We start from the raw sequence: 20,491 nt of genomic DNA, 5'->3' as shown, positions 1-20,491 counted from the left end.
GGGCAGGCGTTCGGAATGAACGCGCAGCGCCTCTGTGCTGCTGTCCAGACTGGTTGAACGGTGGCGTTGAGCGGAAACGTCGATGCGCTCCTGTGGAACGAAGGCACTTTGATGGCGAGTGTCTCGTCGGGATCTTGGTCAATCTTCTTCAGATAGGAGGACGTGGTGCATTGAAGTTCAAAAGAACTGCGCTGGGAGGTTGCTTTGTGAGAGCGGTGGTGAACGCCAGGTGGTTTGCAGGGCGAGCGGGTGCGGACGTAACCGAACCGCGTTCCCGTTGGTGGCGAAAGGTTCCCGGCTTACGATCAGGCTGCACAGCGCCCGCAGAACTCGAGCTTAATTGGCAAACCTGGTGCACAGGGACCCGTTGCGGATAGTTTTCGTAGCAGTCAGACGTCGGGCGCCTCATTATATTGAACAAGCCCCACAATGAGCGTGTTCGGTTAAACTGGGGCACTGAACGGCTCGCTCTATTCCTAGCTCGAGATTTTTCCGTACCCTTTCTAAGATTTATAGTATCACCATTCGAAGTGCAGGAGTATGGGCTTGCGGTTGCATACGCAGTTTTGGGGTTCTCGGTCTGTAGGTCGGAGGGGCTCCTTCGAATCTCTCTGCCGCTGGAACTCGGCATGTCACCGGAACCAAGATGATGATTCGCGACATCGTCGATCGAAGAATCCGAAAACGCAATCGACATGATCATCCAATTCATAGGTGCAGGCTTCAACGCTTACCGTTTCCATACGTGAAGCAAGCTCAAGTCACACATTCTTCAAGGTTTCTGAAATTCTGTTTCAAGGCAACACATGGGCGCAGCAATTCGAGTCTCTGTACTAGCGACATGTAATCATAATCGACGTCGTCTTTCGAGGAGTTTTGCACGCGCTTGAGCTGAACACCAACTGACCACTTTACGTCAAATGATTGATTCCGTTGGAAAGACAAGTGCCTCTCGCTTTGTGTCATCGGCGAAAAGGCATTCGACAGCAGCTTGAAACCTCTCACGGGATATGGTACCAGAGGCCTCCGTGTCTTGCGTTTGGATCGGAAAGGCGTATTGGCTTGGACTTGAGTCATCATAGCTCTCGCTTCCAGTGCAGCGTGCGTCGCCTTTTAGCACGAAGCGAGCCTAAACGAATCGGCATTTCTCGCGTTCTTCTCATGCCGAGAATTGGCTTCCGGTATTTGTGTCATCGTGGACAACATCGCGTTTCACCAAACTGTCATCGAATGGAACAGCGTGTACTTGCGCGTACAGCGGACAGCATACGCACCGAGGGCATCTCCCAGAAGAAGTCCATGATCGTCGGGCAGGGCGCCGGGCGCGGAAACATAGGACTACATATAGGAGAGCCTTGTATACCAATCAAGACGGTGTACCGAGAAGTGAAGCAGGCGCTCACCCGCCACATGTTGGCACTCGGAGGTGTGATGGACATTTCGGAACACCCGACAACACCCATGTATCACCGATGCGAAGCATGCACTCAGGCTGTATACCAACAGGATGCAAAAAGTGAGAGGGGCGTAGATCTATTCTTTCGCCTGTGCTTGGAAATCTTAGAAAATGACAGGAAGCTGCGAAATCGGGACTTGAACGCTGCCATCAACTTACTTCGACTGCTGGTGACCGAGCTGGATGGGCATGAGAGAGCGGTGCCTTTAAAGCCGAGGGCGTGATCGAGGAAAAATGAGATCAATTGCAGAAAAAACCCTTAGAGTCTGGTGGTGATCATGCTGTAGAGAAACCAAAACTTTAGCGTCTGCGCTTGTGTTGGCTGAATGAACCTGATGAACTGTAACAAGACAGGGGTGTAGCGTGAAACGAAACGAAGTGGTTTATGTGATAGTCGTTCCCGTTCCAAACCCTGTTGACGCTAACAAGTCTCTTCGTGCAACTATAGCCTTTAGTGCGCGTAAACGCGGAAGCAAACGACAAACAGAGTTCTGCCCGTCTTCACTTGCGACTCCGCCAGTACTCGAGAACTGGGGTCTTGTAAACCCAAGCGGGATCAAAGTTGCTCATTATGCCAGGCGCTGCGGTTTCCAGCTGCTTCTTCTCGGCTAGACGAGCGACGGCTTCCTGCCGTGCTCGCTGTTCGGCGCTCTGAAACGCTTTGAAAGCAGCTTCTTCCTCAGGAGTGATATTCAGCGGGAGCGGCTTCTCATACTTCTGACCGAAGATTTGCTCTGGCAGTTTCTCCTCTTGACTTTTCGGCGGATCCAGCGGTCCTATGGAGTCGAACTCGCCTGCCCAGTTCCTGGGCAACGGCGCGTACGCTGCGCGATCCTCAAACTCACTCCACCTGAGGCGCTTCAACTGCATCCGCAGCGAAACCTTACTCGTGCGAACCCGGCAACGTTTCAAGCTGCTGTCGACGACAGAGTCATTTCTGGTTAAGGGAATGAGGCCTGTCACAAACCCGAGCATTTTCGTCGTTACCGAAGTTTGATATTTCTCAGCGCGATACGAGCTCCGGTTGAACGATAAGAGATGTCGTCCGTGTGAGGTTACTGCCAGGTACCTGCGGACGTACTTTGCGCTCCTCGCAGGACGCGCGCGCTCCGGGGCGCCTCGATCCGCCGCGTGGAACCTGCGCTCGAGTGGAGCTGTGCGCGCTCGCTCGAATGGAGGTGCACACACGTAGGACTTTTATGGACAATACTGATTACCGTGTTGATCGCTGGACCCTGGATGCGTGCCACCTCGATCGACCATGGGCATCAGCTGATCGACGCACACACAAACAGAACTTTTATGGACAATACTGATTACCGTGCTGATCGCTGGACCCTGGATGCGTGCCACCTCGATCGACCATGGGCATCAGCTGATCGACGCACACACAAACAGAACTTTTATAGACAATACTGATTACCGTGTTGATCGCTGGACCCTGGATGCGTGCCACCTCGATCGACCATGGGCATCAGCTGATCGACGCACACACAAACAGAACTTTTATGGACAATACTGATTACCGTGTTGATCGCTGGACCCTGGATGCGTGCCACCTCGATCGACCATGGGCATCAGCTGATCGACGCACGTCCTGTTCGCGGAAAGCTGGTCGATCTTCGCCAAGGTCCGCAGCAGCGACTGTGCGGCATCCAGTCTCGCATTCAGGCTCTATGGGAGGCACGGCACATTCCGGTCCCTGGAACGACTGGATCTGTATTCTCGACAGGAAGACTTGTCTGGGTCCGGGAGAACGTGCAAGCGTCTGTGCTCCGACTCTGGTGTCTTGCTCGGGCAGCAGCAGTGTTTGCCCAGCCGGGAGTACCCGTTCAGATTCATAAACGATGCTCCAGAAACATCAGCTGCACATGCCTGGAATGAACAAGTGTGCAGTTGTCCTTGAGTGGCCGGGCGATCTCGACCAGCGGCTGCACGTTGGCGGTTGCGTGCGGTCATCATCCCTTTATGTCCAAAGACCGAGAGGCTGCCCCACAGAGTGCAAAGGAGCGACGATCTTGAGGTCGTCCCTGATACGAACTCAACGACGCGCACATACACCCCAATTTCCAGAAAAGCAGGCGTCCTCATCTTCTGTCTATGGATGCGTTTTTCTGCATCGCGGACGAAAATCATATGATTCGTATGACGATCGATTCGTGATCGATATGCCACTTGTTCACGAACTGCATCTCCACGGCGGACCCGCTGATGACAGCGAGACATTTCTAAACGCTCTTGCCGGCTCTGGTGCCGAGCCGCGTGCAGTGCACCTATGACGGCGCACGAGAATCGGGGTTCCAGGTTCCATCGTTGAGGTTGGCGCCCTGAGCAACCCCTTGATGACCACGCTACCAGCTGCTACTGGCAAACACGGCCCCGATTTCGATCCTGTCGCCCGGATGTGCTATGGGCTCGGAGCAACGCCAGCGACTGCGTCGATGCATCCGGCATCCTCGCTGAAGAGCGCACGCGTCGAATCGTGCAAGTCCGCCGGTGCGTCACTGCATTCGGGTCCGTCTCCGTGGATACTCCTCCAACGAGGAACCTGCATGGGATAGCTCCACGTTGCGGAGCCTCGCAAAAGTCCAATACTTGGATATTCACCGTCATCGGCAGCAACAGTCTTCGACTCTGGTAAACGACACGTGTTCTCTGGGGGGCGCGGAACCTGCTGCAGAAGCGGAACGATAAAATAGGCGCCTCACTCGTCCGTAACACCAAAAACCACTCGCCCGATGACAGGTACTGTGGCAGGTTGACGGACACCAGTGTCCTGGCGGCATCAGTCCATGCAAAGTCCACGGCAGCACAGGTGCTGCGGTGACTGGCGCGGCTCCTCACTGGCACCAGCATCGATACGTTTGCGCCCTCGCGAAAGCGCCGGGTCGCTGTTTTCGACGGCCACGACCGAGCGCTGCCGACGCGCGGCCACATATATTCTCTGTATACGTTTTGGCAGACGCTCAGGTCGAGGTTCAAGTCTACCGGAAAGACGCATACGAGACAGCAACGATCGAGCAGTAGCTTATCGCTGGAACACTGAACTGAAAAAGTACTACTTTTGCACAGCACTCGTGCCCGAGACTCCATGGTGGAAAACGCAGCCACGCGTCGGTTTTTGGTGCTCGATGCAAGCGCCTGGATCCACGCCTCGGAAAGCTGGCTTCAGCGCGCCGCGCTCGAGAAAGATTTGCAACTATGTACAGTACCTGATGTGCTACACGAAGTTCGAGACGAGGCTGCCCGAAAGCGACTCGAGTGGCTTCTTGGACTCAAGTCAGGAGGAGCGGATGACGCACGAGCGCTGACGGTGTCGGAGCCTTCTCCCAAAGCCGTGGCTTGTGTTGAGCGCGCTGCACGCGAAACTGGCGACTTGGGATTCCTGAGCACAGCGGACGTCAATTTGATTGCACTCGCGATTGATCTCGGGCACCCAGAGAAGCCCAGCGAACCTGTTACCTCGGGGAACGGAGTCGAAGAGACGTGCGGCGCGGGTTCCGCGCCCAGTACGCGCACTGCTTCCGACTCGTTTGACATACACGGAGAACGAATAGCGCAGTCTGCGCTATCCTGGCGTCGCGAATCAACCCGGAATCCCGACTTTTTCGACCCTCGCACGTATGTTTTCGGGGAGGGTCTCAAAAAAGTCCGGCGAAGACTTTCTGAACTCGATGCCTCGTTACCAGAGAGTTTGCTGCGAGGAGTCGACGAACTGTCCATGTATCCAGGTAGTCGGCCGCACCACCGAGCAGAGTGCAACAGAACGGCATGTGAGAAAGAGTCACAGCGGTCAATGAAAAATGATGTGCAGTCTTGTATTCCCTCTGAAGCTGAGAAAGACTCCAGTGAAAACGGCGCTTCTTCTGCATATGTGGACTCGAGCAGAGGCATGTCGTCACATGCTGAGGCTCTATGTGCGGATACCTGGCTGCCACCGACCCATAACCCGGAAGCTATCGCCTCCGAGCTCCGATGGGACGCGCTGAAACCCGGTCAGGTGGCCATTGCGACAACCGATTTTAGTATGCAGAACGTGATGCGGTGTCTCGATATTCCGTTGGTGAGTGTTGACTCACGGAAAACGATCCGCTGGGCACGGCATTTCATTCGCCTCTGCACTGCCTGCAATCGTACCATAGATGCACAGGAACTGGACGAGCAAACGATCCGTTTCTGCCCCGAATGCGGTAATTATGGCACGCTCATTCGCTGCATCAAAGAAGTCACCGCGGGTGATACTGATACATCGGGAATCGGAGCGAAGCACCGAGAAAGGATTCGGCTGCCTCGATTCGCTCGATCCATCGACGGCGCGCCTCGACTCTCCACCCGTGGCTCGCTGAGCTCCATTCCGAAGCCCGTTGGCGGACGTGATGGTCTCTACCGAGATTTCATTCTGAGAGCAGATGAATATTCTGAGAAGCTTCGACGCCATCAGCGCATGTCGCGTCGCAAGGCGGCGAACTGCCCGAGCAATGCGGCGCATAACTCAGCGCAGGGGACGGAGGAGCTCTTTGGGCCACGTCAAACATATCTTGCGCCGGTCCTGCCGGTTGTGCATCCATCTTCTCGTAATGCACTGCCGACTGGGCGACACCAGCGACGTTCAAAACGGTAGGAATTTGGGACTTGCCGTTGACAAGCGCGTCCACATCGCGGCAATGCAAAGGATGCTCCCGACTGCGGGCCGATCACAGAGCTCCTCGTGAGTCTCTGGGGAGGCTTTGAGAGGCCTTGTTGATAGCCAGCCGTATTTGCTCTGTGCCGACGGTTCGTGATTCCTGGGTCCGCTCAAGGACGACATGGATGACGTTGTTGGCCGAAATTGCCCGCCATCCCTCTCTCACTGGTGTGTAGCTGATGTCCAAGATGACATCCTACCGAGAGCTCCTTCCTCGCCGGATATCTATACTGGAAGATAGCGCCAGAAACAGCAAGATTTTTTTGCACGAAAAGGTGAACACCTTGTATCCAGCTTGCAAACGCTTGCAGACAAGCGCGACCTAGACGATTGTGCTGCGCACCAGCCACATCAGATGAAGCAGTGACTCGCAGAGGGGCGAAATCCACATCCGCATCCGACGCTGCCTCGGGTAGGCAGCGTCCCCAGTCCGGATGCCGCGCATCGTGCACCAGGGTTGTGTGGCGAGCGCTCGTAATCCCGCTTTGGTGCCTGCTGCCAGCGCATTCGGACAGGCATGGGCGCTTTTTGGGGCTTGCCGCTGCGCTCTCGCGAAAGTGCCCCTGCATATGCCGAAAATCGCTAAAAGCGGCTCGTTGCTATCCAACTAGACTAGAACAAGTGGTTAGACGCTCGTCTAGAGCACTGTTTACAGCTGGCAACGGACTTTCCGCTTTAAGCATACGCACTCGCATTTCGTCTCGGTGTTGTTGGGGGATATTGCGCGATATCCAGGACGCGGTTGCGTTTGTGCAGCGTAAAATGCCGCCCATCGTTCCAAGATCACAGGATGGTGTGTGTCGACTGCTCTGCTCTGAGCACATGCTATGCATTCGCCGGGCAGAACGGGCAACTTCATGGATCGATGTTGCTGCCGCATACTCTGTTCTATGGAATAGTGGACGACAATGATCGTTCACCATTTACGCAGTAGAGGCTTTCGCTGTGCGTATATGGGGCACGCTGGACTTGCTGGATCGCTGAACCGTACCCATACCAGTGCCGTGGTCCATGCGAGAATCCCCTGCCCTGTGACTTTACCACAGATTTTTTTCATCGAAAGTCGCTAGCGTTTCAGCACAGTGCATGTACCGAGTCCTCAACGAGGATCTCGAACGTTCGCTCGATACAAAGCCGTTCGACGCCCCGCATGCACGAGATATCTCCATATGTTGAGCGGGGCGTTCGAGTCTCGGCGCCGAAAGTACGTGTACGCCACACTGTTGCTGGCGGAATCACAACGTCGCAAGCAACGCCCTTGTGATTGCCCCAGTATCTGGGGTTGCGTCAGCGAACCGAGCACCATACAGTGCATCCCGCTCTGTGCAACGCTCTTGTTCTCTATGTGGCTCAGCGTGCGCCTGCGCTCATGATACCTGTATGTAGTCTTGGAGGCCCATCGATGCGCATCGCAGCAGATCAATGCCTGGACCCGGTCGAGGCTCCATACAAGGATCGGAGGCAGCGCCTTTCCGCACGAGCGTACGTCCAGCAGCGTAGGCTACCGTCGAGCGACTCGCTGACCAGTGATTTGCGTATCTGACTCATCGGAGAAGAGGGATGGTGCACGCTTCTCGCATCGGTGCAAGTGAGGCCGTCGGCGACCCCAGCACCGGCTCATGTGCGTTTGCCAAAGCGTATCCGCGTGAGTCGTTCGTGGCGGCCCGTATACGTTGCGCGTGAAGCGTAGAAAGCACACGTCGCTGCTCGATACCGGCGCATAGCGCATCGAGACGAGCCCAGACGCTGTCATTCGACTTGTCGGTATGCCTGCTGGCGTCTTTGGTGCCCGGATCCCGACAATACCGCGCCCTGGAAGAGCTGAGCAGCTTCATCCGCTCTCCGTTCATGTCTCTCGCGCCGTCGTCCTGTTTTGCGGTACGGCAACCGCGGTGACGCCTTTCAAACTGGAATCCACGCTCTCCACAACCTCGCTCCCTCTGCTTGCCTTGAACGGTCGCAAGAGCGAGCCTGGTATCTCGAAACAGGTCTAGGTTTTACAACGTGCGTTCAGATGGGTATGCCGTCGCTCTCCGTGGACCCTGTGAAACTCGAGTCCATCTCCTCGCTACAGACGAGAAACCAGGAACGCGATGCACCAGTGTCCTCGCGAAGCTCCTGAAGCGCTGCCTACTTGTACGCGTGAACCAGCTGTACCTCATTGTAGCGCCCATCCAGTACACGAATTTGTGTCTATGGTGATCGCTTGGGCCTCGATGTGGTACATGGAGCCACCATCGAACAGACGCTTCGTGTGTCGAGGGCGCTCGCATACAACCAGCTAGTCTGCTCTGTTCTGCTCTGTTGTGTTCTGCTCTGTTGTGTTCTGCTCTGCTCTGCCCTGCTCTGCTCTGCTCTGCTCTGCTCTGCCCTGCTCTGTTCTGCTCTGCTCTGCTCTGCTCTGTTGTGTTCTGCTCTGCTCTGCTCTGCCCTGCTCTGACAAGCATGACTGGCGAATACGCGGAAGCGCAAGATATAACGACGGCTGGCACACATCAGGTTCCGAACTTGCTGTGGGTATGACGTGTGTCGCTCCGAGGCCGACAACTACACGATGCGCTTCGACGACCTGAAGCGACGCTCGCGCTCGATGCCACGTCTATGCTGTTTTGTATGGCGTCCTGTTTCTTACTTCTTTTATCTAAAAATAGGCCTTGACAATGGTTTCAGGCTGGGTTTTCGGCTCCGACGGGTTTCGCATCCGGTCCGTCCTCGTTCTCTGTATCCAGTGCGTGCATCGACTTGTTGCGGACTCGGCGCGGGCGCCTAGGTATGGTCGCGATACTCTGTGGCCGGTTTTTCCGGGGGATTCACTCATGCAAACACACACACACACACACTGGGTGGACGGCGGTACTGAAACTCAACTTGTCTATGAACGCATTTGCGATTCTTCAGGTACGTCCTCGTCTGCTTCTCAGTTGCGAGCATATCCACACGCTGCCGAGCGTCTTTCCGGACCCTCCCCTATAAACAAAATCAGCGAAGCAGCAGCAAAGTCTCCTTGAGTGAGACGACCAACCTTATCTTCCCTCCCGTAATGAGCGTTCGCTGCCAAGTACGAAATCGATCGCGTGTCTTGTTCAACGCGCGACGGTCTCTTGTACATGTGCACGTTTTTTGCAGAGTCCATGCACGTCTCTTCATAGCCGTTTGCATCAGCGGTCCGGAAACGTCATATCCTGCTGCTTCCTCGGTCGTATCTCTTAGAGAACGTACGCTGCGGAATGTTTCGACGAGGAGACGATCGTGCGGTTACACTTTGACATGTTGTGTTTTGGGCGCACAGCGTTCAGGATACGGTCGACGCGTACCATGGTGCAGTCACCTGCTCGCAGCAGAATCACTGACCCGCGCAACGAAACCCATTTTTCGCAAGCGAGCAGTAACGTCAGCAAGACTTTCCGTGAGCTCAGTCCATTCTACAGGACACTTGGCTTTTGTTGAATACCCGCAAGGAAAACGATAAAAAACAGAACGGCTCTTCCGGTAACGATATTCCAGCATGCAGCCCGCTGAGAGGCATACGCATGCTGAATACCCTCACCGCGTTCAGCGTCGTGCGAGATGGGAACCTTTGCGGTCACTGCCGCGAGCCAACAAGAGCTTACTTTATACCGCACACACTTGATCGACCGTTCTTCGACATGGGCTTTCACGTATCACAGGATGCGGTTCTTCTGGAAACACCGGTGCTGTTGGCGACTCCATGTCAGTCCATCGCAGTATTCCCATCTGTCTTGATCGCCGAAGAGATACGGCCCCCGAACATCTTCTCGGATTCAGGGGAGGCGATGAACTTGGTCAGAATCTCATCCACGAGGACTTTGAGCGGAACACCAGCTCGGGCCGCCATCGTTCGCAGACGCGCATGCACCGCTGGGCGCAGGGAGACGCGGGGTCGCAGCGGAACTTTCTCTTCGTTGTTTGCGGTGCTCTTGGATAGGCGTGATGTACTTGCGCGTGCCTTCGAGGTATCGCCATTCGCATGCCCCTCGCCATACTGGGAGACGAATTGCTCAAGTCCGTTTTTCCCGATGCGATCGCAAAAATCTCCGAAAGCCTCAGCAGGTCGGCGTTCTTGCCGCCAAAAAACGAAGAGCGCTTCGAGCACGCGATCGAGCTCGTTCAATGATAGCCGGTCTGCAAACGGCCAAGCGAGCCGGGTTTGGTTGGGCGAGCCACCCAGCCAGAGCTGGTATACCTCGTTGGGTCCACTGCCGACCAGGGCCAATTCTGCCATGTAGGGACGGCTGCATCCGTTCGGGCATCCGGTCATGCGCGTAAAGAACGATTCGCTTGGTGCTATGCCAGCCTTGCCGAGAATCTCGCGAATGCGCTCGAGGTACTGGGGCATCACACGTTCAGCCTCTGTGATCGCCAGCGGGCAGAGTGGCAACGCCGGACATGCCATCGCCTTGCGCACCAGTTGATCAATGTGCCGCACGTCGCGGTAGACCTGGTGCTGGGCCAGGATGCCCTCGACGACTTGCCGTTGCTCTGGCATGATGTTGGTTAAAAGCAGGTTTTGGTGCGGCGTCATGATCATACCAGGCGATATTTCGTCTACGATCTGGCGAAGCGCTTTTTTCAGCGGGCCGCGCACCCGCCCGTTGTCAATCAGCAGCCCGTAGAAGAGCTTGCCGGTACCGTCTTCGTGCCAGCCGAGATAGTCGCGGTGCTCCCAGGCCGGGATCGGACGCCACGGTTGTAGCGCGGCACCATTGTCGGTCATGTAAGAGCGAACGAGATCACGGAAACCGTCGATACCCAGACGGTGTACAAGATACTTCATTCGGGCGTTTGTGCGGACCTGCCGATCACCGTGGTCGCGCTGCGCGGCGACGATAGCCTTGATGGTATCGAAAAGCGAATCAGGCGGAACGAATCCGAGAGGATCCGCAAGGCGTGGAAAGGTTGCCTCCTTGTTGTGGGTGCGTCCCATACCGCCACCGACGAGAATGTTGTATCCCTGTAACACATAGTTATCATCCATGAGCACGACGATGCCGATATCGTTCGTGAAGATGTCGACACTGTTATCACCGGGAACAGTCACGGCCATCTTAAACTTGCGAGGCAGGTAGGTTTCTCCGTAGATAGGCTCCTCTTTGCCGCTGAACACCTGTCCTCGTCCATTGTCGTGCTCACGTATTCGTTTCACTTCATCCATATCGATGTCCCTCTTCCAGTATTCAATTGAAGCCGCCTTCTCGCCGTCGAGCCATGCCTCACAGAGCGCACCCGTCTGTGGCGCGAATACCTCAGCGAGCATTTTGGCAATGAAGCGAACGTGTTGGTAGGGCGGACTCTGGTACGGCGCTGGCGTGGTAATAACGTTCCGGTTGATGTCGCCGCAAGCGCCTGCAGTGCTGCCACCGGCGTTCATGATCGTTGCCATGACGTGCTTGAGGTTCCCCTTGAGAACACCGTGGATCTGGAAAGTGCTCCGCGTTGTGGCCCGCAGCGTGCTGTTCCCATACTGCTCCGACAGGTCGTCGAGAACGCGATAGAAGCTCGCCGGCAGTTCGCCTGCCGGCATCTTCAAACGAAGCATAAACTGATATTTCTTCTGTTCACCCTTGGTGCGCTGATCCCGATCGTCCTGCTGATAGGTGCCGTGAAACTTGAGTATTTGGCCTGCGTCCCCAGAGACGAAAATCTCGTCGTTTCTCAGCTCGTCTATGAGAGGATAGCGAAGCTGGTTCGAGCGCTCTTTTATGCCTTCGACGGGTGAAAGCTTTCGCGGAGGTGTGTTCGTGGTGCCCTCTTGCGCACGCAGCGACGCCGTCCCCGCTGACACGCGCCCTGCAGATCGCTGTCTTCCACATAGATTCGAGCTAGGGCACGGGGGAGACGCCCTTTGAAGAAAGCGTGACGTTGGTAAAAAGACAAATGCGGCCCACATGGTATCCTAAGTTTGCGTTCGCAGCAGCGCCGTCTTGCTTCTAAACCTTGCCGTTCGCGATATAGCAACGTTTGCCATGGAGCGCTGCAGGCCCGCCGGGCGCCTCTGCTCGAGGCCCAGAAAAAGTTCATGTCAGTGTACTTTTGTTTTACTATGTACATTTATGTCGCTAGTCATGGAGTCGCCTCAAGGCAGACGCGCGCGTAGCTTCAATCTGCGGTCGTCGCGCTGCGCGTACGTTGCCGTGCAGGGCGACAGACGTACCCTGTGACTTGCGTACAGGCGAAAGTTCAGGTGTCTTACGTCGGTGTTATGAGTGCCAACATTCGTGGGCTGCTTCCTTTGCCTCCCTGTCGTTTCCGACTTTAAGTATGCTGGTCTGTCCCGTATGTCCAGTACTGTTGTCAGCAGTTGAGATAGGTTGATCGCATCGTTCAAGTTCCGATTTTGCTGCTTCCGGCTGCTTCCTAGGCAACACATGCATGAGCTGAAGTTGCGATCTATGCTTCGCTTGCCATGTTCATCTTATTGTAAACAGCAGCTGTGCAGCCTCTGTCGCGCTGATACTTGACGGGGGGTCAAGGGTTCCTAAATGTCCCTAATACCGACTTTCCCGGACGCCGCGTTGTGACGGGTGACGGCTCGCTTCATCGCCCGGTGTTACCCGTGCCGGGTACAGATGGCTCTTCTGGATGGCGACCTCCGTTTCGTGATGGGCAGCATTGTCCACAATCACGGGCTTCTTTTGCGAAACAGGTATCACGAAACTGCTGCCAAATATGGTTTCGTCAACGTCCACAAGCAGAGAAGTATTCGTCTTTCGAACGAATTCGGTTATTTGACGTAATATTTTTAGCGAACATTTGGCAGGAGCTCGTGATCAGGTCGTCAAGCGACGATGTCGAGGTTTCCCGTCGTCAGCCGATCGGCGCGAACCCCTGTACCCACGAGTTGTTGTGAAACACAAAGATCGAAATCAAGAAGCATGCATGATTCGTGCGCACTATACGTAGGGAAAGGAGAAGCGTGGAGGCTTCAACGTATGCATTGGGTGACGATATCGGTTGCTTTACGATCCCTCGTGTGAGGGCGTCGCGAATCAGCCTGGCTCCGATGACGTGACGAGTGCCAGCGGCAGAGATATTCGAAGGAGCGACTCCGAGAACCATGCGACCGGGAATCCTACACCTACGCATGAATCCGCAAGTCCATGTAGCTGCTATTCGAATGTCGACGCGGTACATCTAAAACGATTCGGACAGAAATCGAACGTGAAGAACAGAGCAAGCAGTCCAGTTTTCCATTTAAATCTCGCACAGATGCAGCTGCTTGCGCAGCGGCTCCCGGGGTTTGCGCTTCTCGGGGAATGTGCTTAACTATCTCGCTTCTGCACCGTAACACTCGTGACTGCATCCTTACCGTAGATATGGCCGCACACTGGCGTCCGCTTTCCACTGGACGGTACGTGCGCGCTCATTCTTGTTCGGTGGGCTTCTTTTCCGCGAGCGCAGATATTCAGTCGGCTAAGAGGCGGACCTGGTGATCACGAGCATCGCATGCGTTCAGGCGCATACAGGCAGCTCCGAGAGATACCGCTCCTAGCGCCCGCGTGGTCCCTTCATCGCCAAACACAAAAGCCGCATTGCTTGCAACAGCATTTTCGCGGTGAATACCTTCGGGATTCTAACGATACCGTCATAGGCTCTGCAGCTGGCAATGCCTCCGTCACCTACTCCAATTACCGAGAAGCGAACGGTCGCTGGGTCTCGCCAACGCACCGCAGCATGGACATACACCGCAGGCACATAGAGCATGCGCTTTCGCATCTGTGCCGCCGCCCTTCCCTCAGGCCTTTTAGAGAGTCCGCGGCGGTGCCTGGTATCGCGCCCAGTCACATTCCAGAACGCCACGTAAAATAATGAGCGCGGCATACGCATCGATACCACGTTTCTTCCACTGCGGCAGCGGACGCACGTGGCCGCGGCGTCCGGGCTCTTCAACATACTGGTACCACTGCGCTGAAACCGACGAAAATCGCTCATCCCACAGCAAACATGGCAAAGGCAGACACAACGTCGGCACCACTCGACACATTAGCTCAGGTGTCACCGTTAGCGATGAGAGAAACGACCGGACCATAGAGCAGGAGGGTCCTTCTCGCGACCTGCTAAGCTCCAGCGGATATCCGGAGACCAGGGCAACCACGCTGTATTTTGCAATTGTGTCAAGCAGCTGCTGCACGAGCTTGTACTGGACGTGGACGGGGTCTCCATATCGAACTAGTGTGCCGAGCGGGAAAGCAGCAATGCGACTAACCGACCGGGATCGCTTCCACAGGTTAGTGTCTGAACAATGTAATTGTCGGAGACCAGCGCACTTGCATGCACCCAAACAACAGATAAGGTGCAGCATAGCTAAAATCGGTCTTCATTCGCTCTCACAAGGCTCTATAATACCCGACCACGGATCATGCGTCATAGACAACTTTGTCTGGACAACGTTGTCGAGTGAGTGCTTGGCCTTGTTCCACCTCGCTGGTGTTCAGCGGAGTCCATCTGTCCAGTCCGTGCTCCCATACGGAATGATCAGCACGAAAGAAGACTTACTATGTATCCGAAACAGCTACGCCAATTTTTCGCCGACCAACGTCAAGTGCCAGAAGCGCTCCGGGTCGGTGTTCCAACGCGGCTGCAAAGCGGCTCACATCCTGAGTGCAACGGAGCAGTGCACGTCTGGACATGCCCTAAGCGGTAAATAGATCTGGCTCGTAGCCAAGACTAAAACATAGTTTACCGCTAACGCAGCATGGCCCTCGCAAGCGCAGCACCGAACGCTGAACGCTGCGCTCTGGGGCGTTTCCTGCGACACCTCTGGTGCAGCGCGTCGCCTGGTCATTGACACCTGGCCGAATCACCCCTGAGGGCGTCGCTTCGTTCGTGGAGCGCAGCGGGTATCTGGCAGCTCCAGGTTACTTGGACTCGAGTGCTATGTTTGTTGACCGAATAGTTCTATCTTTCCGGGGTGCTGGTCTGGAACGCGCAAATACTTGCTTGAGAAAAGGCCAAAGACTGCGGAAAGCGTGCTCACACGTATTCCGGCCTCTGTGCAGCAGTGACTTGCCCGTGAACCTCCCGACGGACCTGGAAACGAAGCGCGTGATGAAACCGCCTCTAGCCGAGCGTGAGTCAATCTGGTCGTACCCGCGTCCGCCGCGTGTGGAGCCGAACACTCGACACCTGCGTGTGGTGCACAACCAAGTCACTATTGCGGAGACTCGGCGAGGTTACCGGGTTCTTGAGTACTCCCATCCGCCTTCGTATTACATTCCGCTCGATGATATCGACTTGCAGTACGTGATGGTTTCCAGCAAAGTGAGGAGCACTTTTTGCGAATTCAAAGGTGAAGCTACGTACTACGATGTTGAAGTTGGCTGGGAGGTCAGTGAAGGAGCAGCCTGGTCGTACGATTTTCCGACCAGGGCCTACCGGATGCTGAAAGACCACATCGCATTTTATCCTGCCAAGGTGGATGCCTGTTGGGTGGATGAATACCGAGTACGTCCGGAACCGCGCAGTTTCTACGGTGGATGGGTAACACCTCTCGTCAAAGGAGTGTATCCCGAGGAAGATGTCGAAGACGATGAAGACAGCAGCGGTGGCGATGGTAAGGACAGCGCGACGCAGTAGCTCAACGCCTCGAGGCTACGGTGCAGCAAGCAAAGTTCGAGTCACGACCAGTTGCCTTGGTAAACAGCGTATGCGCAACATAGCACACGAGATCCGAGGCAGGTGCTCCGGACCCAGCAAACTGCGCGTCCGGGCAGTAGAAATCGTGCGACTTTGCGCTCGCTCGCTCGCTCGCAGGCGTGAACCTATGCGCACGTTCCTACTTGGACAAGCGGCGCGCGACTACGGGTGGTAAATCATGGCCACTAACGCGCCCGATAAAAACGCGCAACGTCATAGAACACAGCATATAAATGAAAGCAAGGCCAGTCTCTCGAGGATGATCCCCGGGGACGTCTCGATGAGTGATTCGACGTACTGCTGGAATGGGTTCAAACGGAAGCGCGGCGACAGCTCGACCAGAATACGTTCGGTGAACTGCGCGATAAACGAAGAAGTAAAAGATGGAAATCGCAAGGTTCATCCACATTTTCCGCCGACTCGCTCGCGCATACGTCTCCTGCAGGGTTCTCTCCAGGGATGCAATGCGTCGCTCGTGGAGCGGTTTCCGATCAGCCCGCACAATGCGATGCTCCTCCTGGTGCAATTTCCGCTGCAAGGCGATGAGCTCATCTCGATCGTTCCGGAAACTTTGTCTGCGATAGACGGTGAGATATAGCAAATACTCTGAAACCAATGACGCAATGAGTGAAATACAAAATATGCCAAAGGCGTCGGGTAACGTCATCTCGAAAAGAACCTGAACGAGCGAACAAAGCGATAATGACAAAAGAGCCGCCAGCAAGTCACTGCTACGCGCCAGGGTCGATGTGCTGCGGCCTTCGCAGCGCGCTCGCTGCAGTTTTGCGTGTGAGCGGGCGACTTTTTGCACCAGAGAGACTACAAGTTGTACGCAGTCGCAGCAGACTGAACTGCCCGTTCTGTTGGCACGCACGGGCACTTTTGCACCGAAACTATCGCAGGCAGGTCTTCTCTCGTGCCAGCAATTTCTAGGGACACCGCACGTACGCGAAGCGCGCGGAACTCGACACTGTCGAACTAGACTCGATCAAAACTCGTATGCACTGCGTATGGGACGGAATAGGACGAAAGATTTGGCAAGTTTTGCAAATCAGGCTGCGAGCTTGGTCCAAAGGTAAAAGCTGATACAGTGGTATGCCGCGGTGCAGTCTTTCGTTTCAGTCCTGGAACAAGAGAGCTGCGCACGTTCTGAAACAAGGAATCAAGCACGCACACACGCACTGTCTCGAAAAGAGGGGAGGCGCTTCTTTGCCTTGCAAGTAGTTGAATAGCGGGGAGCTACGCTCGTTAATGGGCAGCTTGTCGCTCAAGACAGATCCTTTCAGTTGTGAACCGGGCAAGTCCGAAGCCTTTCAATCAGTAACTCCCAGCAGTGTCCACTTCTGCGCGGTCGAGCAGACGCAAGTCTCTTTGACACGAGCGTTCCGGAAGTTTTGAACAGCTCCTGTTCCGTAGCAGTGTCAGTGATCTCTCGGAAACGAACAAGAGTGGACGTTCTGAGCCTAGCGTCAATAGCGCAAAGCTACCCTCGCGTCCAACACCAAACCGGGACACAGCACTATCCTAGCAGTACTTTCAAGCAGCGCTCAACACTGTTCGCTACGGTTGCTTTACCGTGTACCTCCAGGGTACCGAGGGAACGTTCGTATCCTCCTCCCGAACGGGGCGTTCGGGAAGCAGCGGTTGAAAACGCAGCCAAAGCCGCCGACGTCGAACCAGCAGTGCGGCGTACCTGACGGCCGTTTCGGCACCGCCTACGTCGTTTCAACAACGACAACTAGCTATGACGGAAGACTCTGCTCTTGAAGGCGCGCTCATTGTGCCGAAGCTTTTCATAGAGACACAACATAATGACCGCATCTTGGACCTCCAGTTTGACTTTTATGGTAAAAGACTGGCGACGTGTGCGGCAGACGGTAAAATCAAAGTGTTTGACTGCAGCAACGCTGGTTTAGGGAGTGGTGCCTTGAGTTCCGCACGACTCGTAAGCGAGGTGCAAGCGAGCACAAGTGGCCCTGTATGGCAGGTTTCCTGGGCGCACCCGTGCTTTGGAACAGTTCTAGCGTCCTGTGGCTTTGATGGTCGCGTGATCGTATGGGCGGAGCAGGAGCCTCCGCCTGCTGCTTGGCCGGGCGGGGCGCGCTCACGACCGACTCCAGGACCCCTGCTGCAACCTATTTACGAACACCGGGCACATGAACCGGCTTCCGTGAACGCGGTGGCTTTCGCGCCCCCGGAATATGGTCTCACGCTGGCGTGTGCTGCCTCAGACGGTCGCGTTTCCGTCTGTCGACGCGATGAGCGCGACGGAAGTTGGCGGGTCGAATGGGTTGCTGATCCCGCAACTGGCATCGCGCACAAGCTCGGAGCGACCTGCTTATCCTGGGCACCTGCCGGCAATATAAACAGCACGCTCGCTGAGCAGGCCGCTGACGCAGCGGGCACTTGGTCACCGATGCGCCTTGCCACCGGTGGTTGCGACCACCTGGTACGGATATGGATCTACGATGCATCCTCCGAGTGTTGGCGCATCGAAGGCGACGGCGTGTCCTCGCCCCGAAGCGGAGAACTCCCAGGTCATACCGACTGGGTACGTGCGGTGGCCTGGTGCCCAAGTCGCAGTGCTGGTCAAGTCCTCGCATCCGCAGGTCAAGACGGCCGAGTGCTCATCTGGCGGCGTGTACCGAGTGGAGCTCATGGAGAGGCAGCGAAGCACGACGGCGGTCAGTGGAGCTATGTAGAGCTACCACGCTTCAAGGCACCATGTTGGGGCCTCAGCTGGAGCACCGCAGGTCTGTTTCTCGCTGTATCCTGTGGCGATCAGACGGTATCTCTCTGGAGGCAGCTGCCTTCAGGCGAGTGGAAGCAGATCGCCGAGGCATCGGAGGCTGGAGCGCAAGCGATTCGTGACCGGGAACGCGCACAAGCACAGCAGGAACTGGGCTCCGCTGCCACGGCGTCTACTGCATCTGCTGGTAGTGTGCCGGCGTCGCTGCGGCAGAGGGCCCCCAGTGGACCGGTAACACCGCAGTTGGCACACATGTCGCCAGCGGTATCGCCTGGATCACACCCAGGTGCAGGCAATCTGGTGCGTTCGGGTTTCGACTCCAGTTTCGCTGGTGCAGGTGCGAGGTTCCCAGGTATGCCTCCTGCCTCTGTGACGTCGCAGGTTGCCGCGACGAATCAAGTACCTGTCGCGGGCGCACGGACGTCGGGGTCCTTCGTTCCTGCGGCAGGGATCATGCCACCGCCACCTGGAACGACGAGTGTTTACGCTATGAACGCTGCCGCCTCTGGTGCCAGAGGTTTGCCCCCGGGCTTGGCCTCGAACGCGAGCGGCATGGAGCGTAGCGTGCCTCCAGCGCCAGCGGCATTCTCGCCAAACAGCACCCAGCGAGCACCGCCCGCCTATGGTGCCGCACAGGTGGGTGCGTTTCCGCAACCGCCACCGTCGCCGGCAGCGCCACCCGTTAGACCAGCGCCGCCTCCGCCTTTACCGGGAATAGCCACTCCTGTGCAGAGCAATGCGGGTGCTTTTGCTGGACAAGCTCCGCAGTCGTCACTGACATCGCCGCTTATGAGGCCGCAGCCTCCCCCGATGTCTCGAAGTGGATCAACTGCCCTGCACGCTCCGCAGCAGGCGCCTGCTGTACCAAGGTCGCAGGTTCCGGCGTCGCCTCGAGTGAGTGCTGCATCCATGTATTCGGGAGGCGCGCCTCCGCTGCCGCCACCGATGACGACGACGACGACGATGACTTCTGGTGCACAGTCGCTGCCGAGTGCGTCAATGCCGTATCCTATCGGTCAAGCGGGCCATCCATGGAGCTCCTCGATGGCACACGCGGGTACCGGCGCGCCTATTGTGCCACCGCCGCCGCTGGTTGCTCAACAGCAGCAGCAGCAGCAGCAGCAGCAGTTTTCCTCTGGTTCGCAGGGCGTAGCACGCCAAGGAATGGTGCAGTCGGGAGCACAGGGTCCCTGGTCTGGCGCCCTGCAAGGGCGACAGCCGCCGCCACCACCACCACCACCACCATCATCATCATCATCGAGTACCTATCGTTAACGCGCGGGCACGCGGGGTACGCAAAATATGTCGTACACGGTTTAAAGCTATGAATTCTAGTCGAATCTGTTTGTACGCTTCAGGTTGCTTGCAACACATGCCGCCTACGCGCCCAACCCTGTGCAATTTTTCAAACAGGTTTGGGGTTATGTTGGACGCTGCGGTAGACTGGCAGTCTACGCTTATCGGAGCCTCACTTCCGGCGATACAGAAGCGTTTTACCATAAGTTGTTCGGTTAGGCGCGTGGAACGGAACAGCATGGGCGCTCCGTATGCCCGTATCACGCGTGTGTGTGACGCAAGATCTGTCCTAAAACGCAGTCTGCTTCTCAAATGGAAGATAAGCTGTTTCAAAGTGCAAAGTTCGCTCGACCTCGCATTTCACAGTGGACTGCACAAATGCATTACACCTGATCGCTGGAAACTGCCATTTGCAGTCGGCTGCACCAGTGCGTTGTACCTGATGGACGGCGGCCGAACCTCGATATCGACCAGTACCGAGACGATACTGCAGCTCTGACACCCGCACAGTTCTACGCACTGTAAAGACCTTGACTGAATCTCAGAAGCCGCAAACCCGGGAAACGCTCGTCCCTAATCGCATATCATAACGCAAGCGCCTGTCGCGATGATATCGCGTTCGACCTCATAGCCGCGCCTCATGCTAGAAGCC

At 56.1% G+C, this 20,491-nt stretch overlaps 7 protein-coding genes and 1 non-coding gene across 8 annotated transcripts, besides 3 other annotated features; 4 read left to right on the top strand and 4 right to left on the bottom strand.

Moving 5' to 3' along the window:
- The first annotated feature begins 46 nt into the window (after positions 1-46).
- On the top strand, positions 47-1,934 carry CYME_CMJ122T. The gene has a single exon (XR_002461352.1). It is a non-coding gene; the product is annotated as a hypothetical transcript (transcript).
- A 23-nt stretch (positions 1,935-1,957) lies between these two features.
- CYME_CMJ121C (hypothetical protein) lies at positions 1,958-2,431 on the bottom strand (the record flags this gene model as incomplete). Its single annotated transcript, XM_005534803.1, has 1 exon — positions 1,958-2,431. The coding sequence occupies one exon, from the start codon at positions 2,429-2,431 to the stop codon at positions 1,958-1,960; it is 474 nt and encodes a 157-aa protein (XP_005534860.1).
- A 2,116-nt stretch (positions 2,432-4,547) lies between these two features.
- Positions 4,548-6,077, top strand: CYME_CMJ120C (putative nin one binding protein; the record flags this gene model as incomplete). The annotated part of the gene is made up of 1 exon (XM_005534802.1): positions 4,548-6,077. The coding sequence occupies one exon, from the start codon at positions 4,548-4,550 to the stop codon at positions 6,075-6,077; it is 1,530 nt and encodes a 509-aa protein (XP_005534859.1).
- A 724-nt stretch (positions 6,078-6,801) lies between these two features.
- Positions 6,802-8,433: a sequence feature (possible transcribed region).
- Positions 8,359-10,433: a sequence feature (possible transcribed region).
- On the bottom strand, positions 9,853-12,048 carry CYME_CMJ117C (sulfite reductase, ferredoxin dependent; the record flags this gene model as incomplete). Its single annotated transcript, XM_005534801.1, has 1 exon — positions 9,853-12,048. The coding sequence occupies one exon, from the start codon at positions 12,046-12,048 to the stop codon at positions 9,853-9,855; it is 2,196 nt and encodes a 731-aa protein (XP_005534858.1).
- A 1,854-nt stretch (positions 12,049-13,902) lies between these two features.
- On the bottom strand, positions 13,903-14,460 carry CYME_CMJ116C (hypothetical protein; the record flags this gene model as incomplete). Its single annotated transcript, XM_005534800.1, has 1 exon — positions 13,903-14,460. The coding sequence occupies one exon, from the start codon at positions 14,458-14,460 to the stop codon at positions 13,903-13,905; it is 558 nt and encodes a 185-aa protein (XP_005534857.1).
- Positions 14,461-15,035: 575 nt separating this feature from the next.
- On the top strand, positions 15,036-15,734 carry CYME_CMJ115C (hypothetical protein, conserved; the record flags this gene model as incomplete). Its single annotated transcript, XM_005534799.1, has 1 exon — positions 15,036-15,734. One exon carries the CDS (start codon positions 15,036-15,038, stop codon positions 15,732-15,734), a length of 699 nt encoding a protein of 232 aa, XP_005534856.1.
- Positions 15,735-15,933: 199 nt separating this feature from the next.
- Positions 15,934-16,461, bottom strand: CYME_CMJ114C (hypothetical protein, conserved; the record flags this gene model as incomplete). Its single annotated transcript, XM_005534798.1, has 1 exon — positions 15,934-16,461. The coding sequence occupies one exon, from the start codon at positions 16,459-16,461 to the stop codon at positions 15,934-15,936; it is 528 nt and encodes a 175-aa protein (XP_005534855.1).
- Positions 16,462-16,597: 136 nt separating this feature from the next.
- Positions 16,598-17,064: a sequence feature (possible transcribed region).
- Positions 17,065-17,538: 474 nt separating this feature from the next.
- On the top strand, positions 17,539-19,818 carry CYME_CMJ112C (vesicle coat complex COPII, subunit Sec13; the record flags this gene model as incomplete). Its single annotated transcript, XM_005534797.1, has 1 exon — positions 17,539-19,818. The coding sequence occupies one exon, from the start codon at positions 17,539-17,541 to the stop codon at positions 19,816-19,818; it is 2,280 nt and encodes a 759-aa protein (XP_005534854.1).
- Positions 19,819-20,491: the final 673 nt, after the last annotated feature.

Source organism: Cyanidioschyzon merolae, chromosome 10 (assembly GCF_000091205.1).
Source record: "Cyanidioschyzon merolae strain 10D DNA, chromosome 10, complete genome".
In the NCBI taxonomy this organism is placed as follows: domain Eukaryota; phylum Rhodophyta; class Bangiophyceae; order Cyanidiales; family Cyanidiaceae; genus Cyanidioschyzon; species Cyanidioschyzon merolae.
Note: the sequence above shows the minus strand (reverse complement) of the source record. Positions and strands in the feature narration are given on the sequence as shown.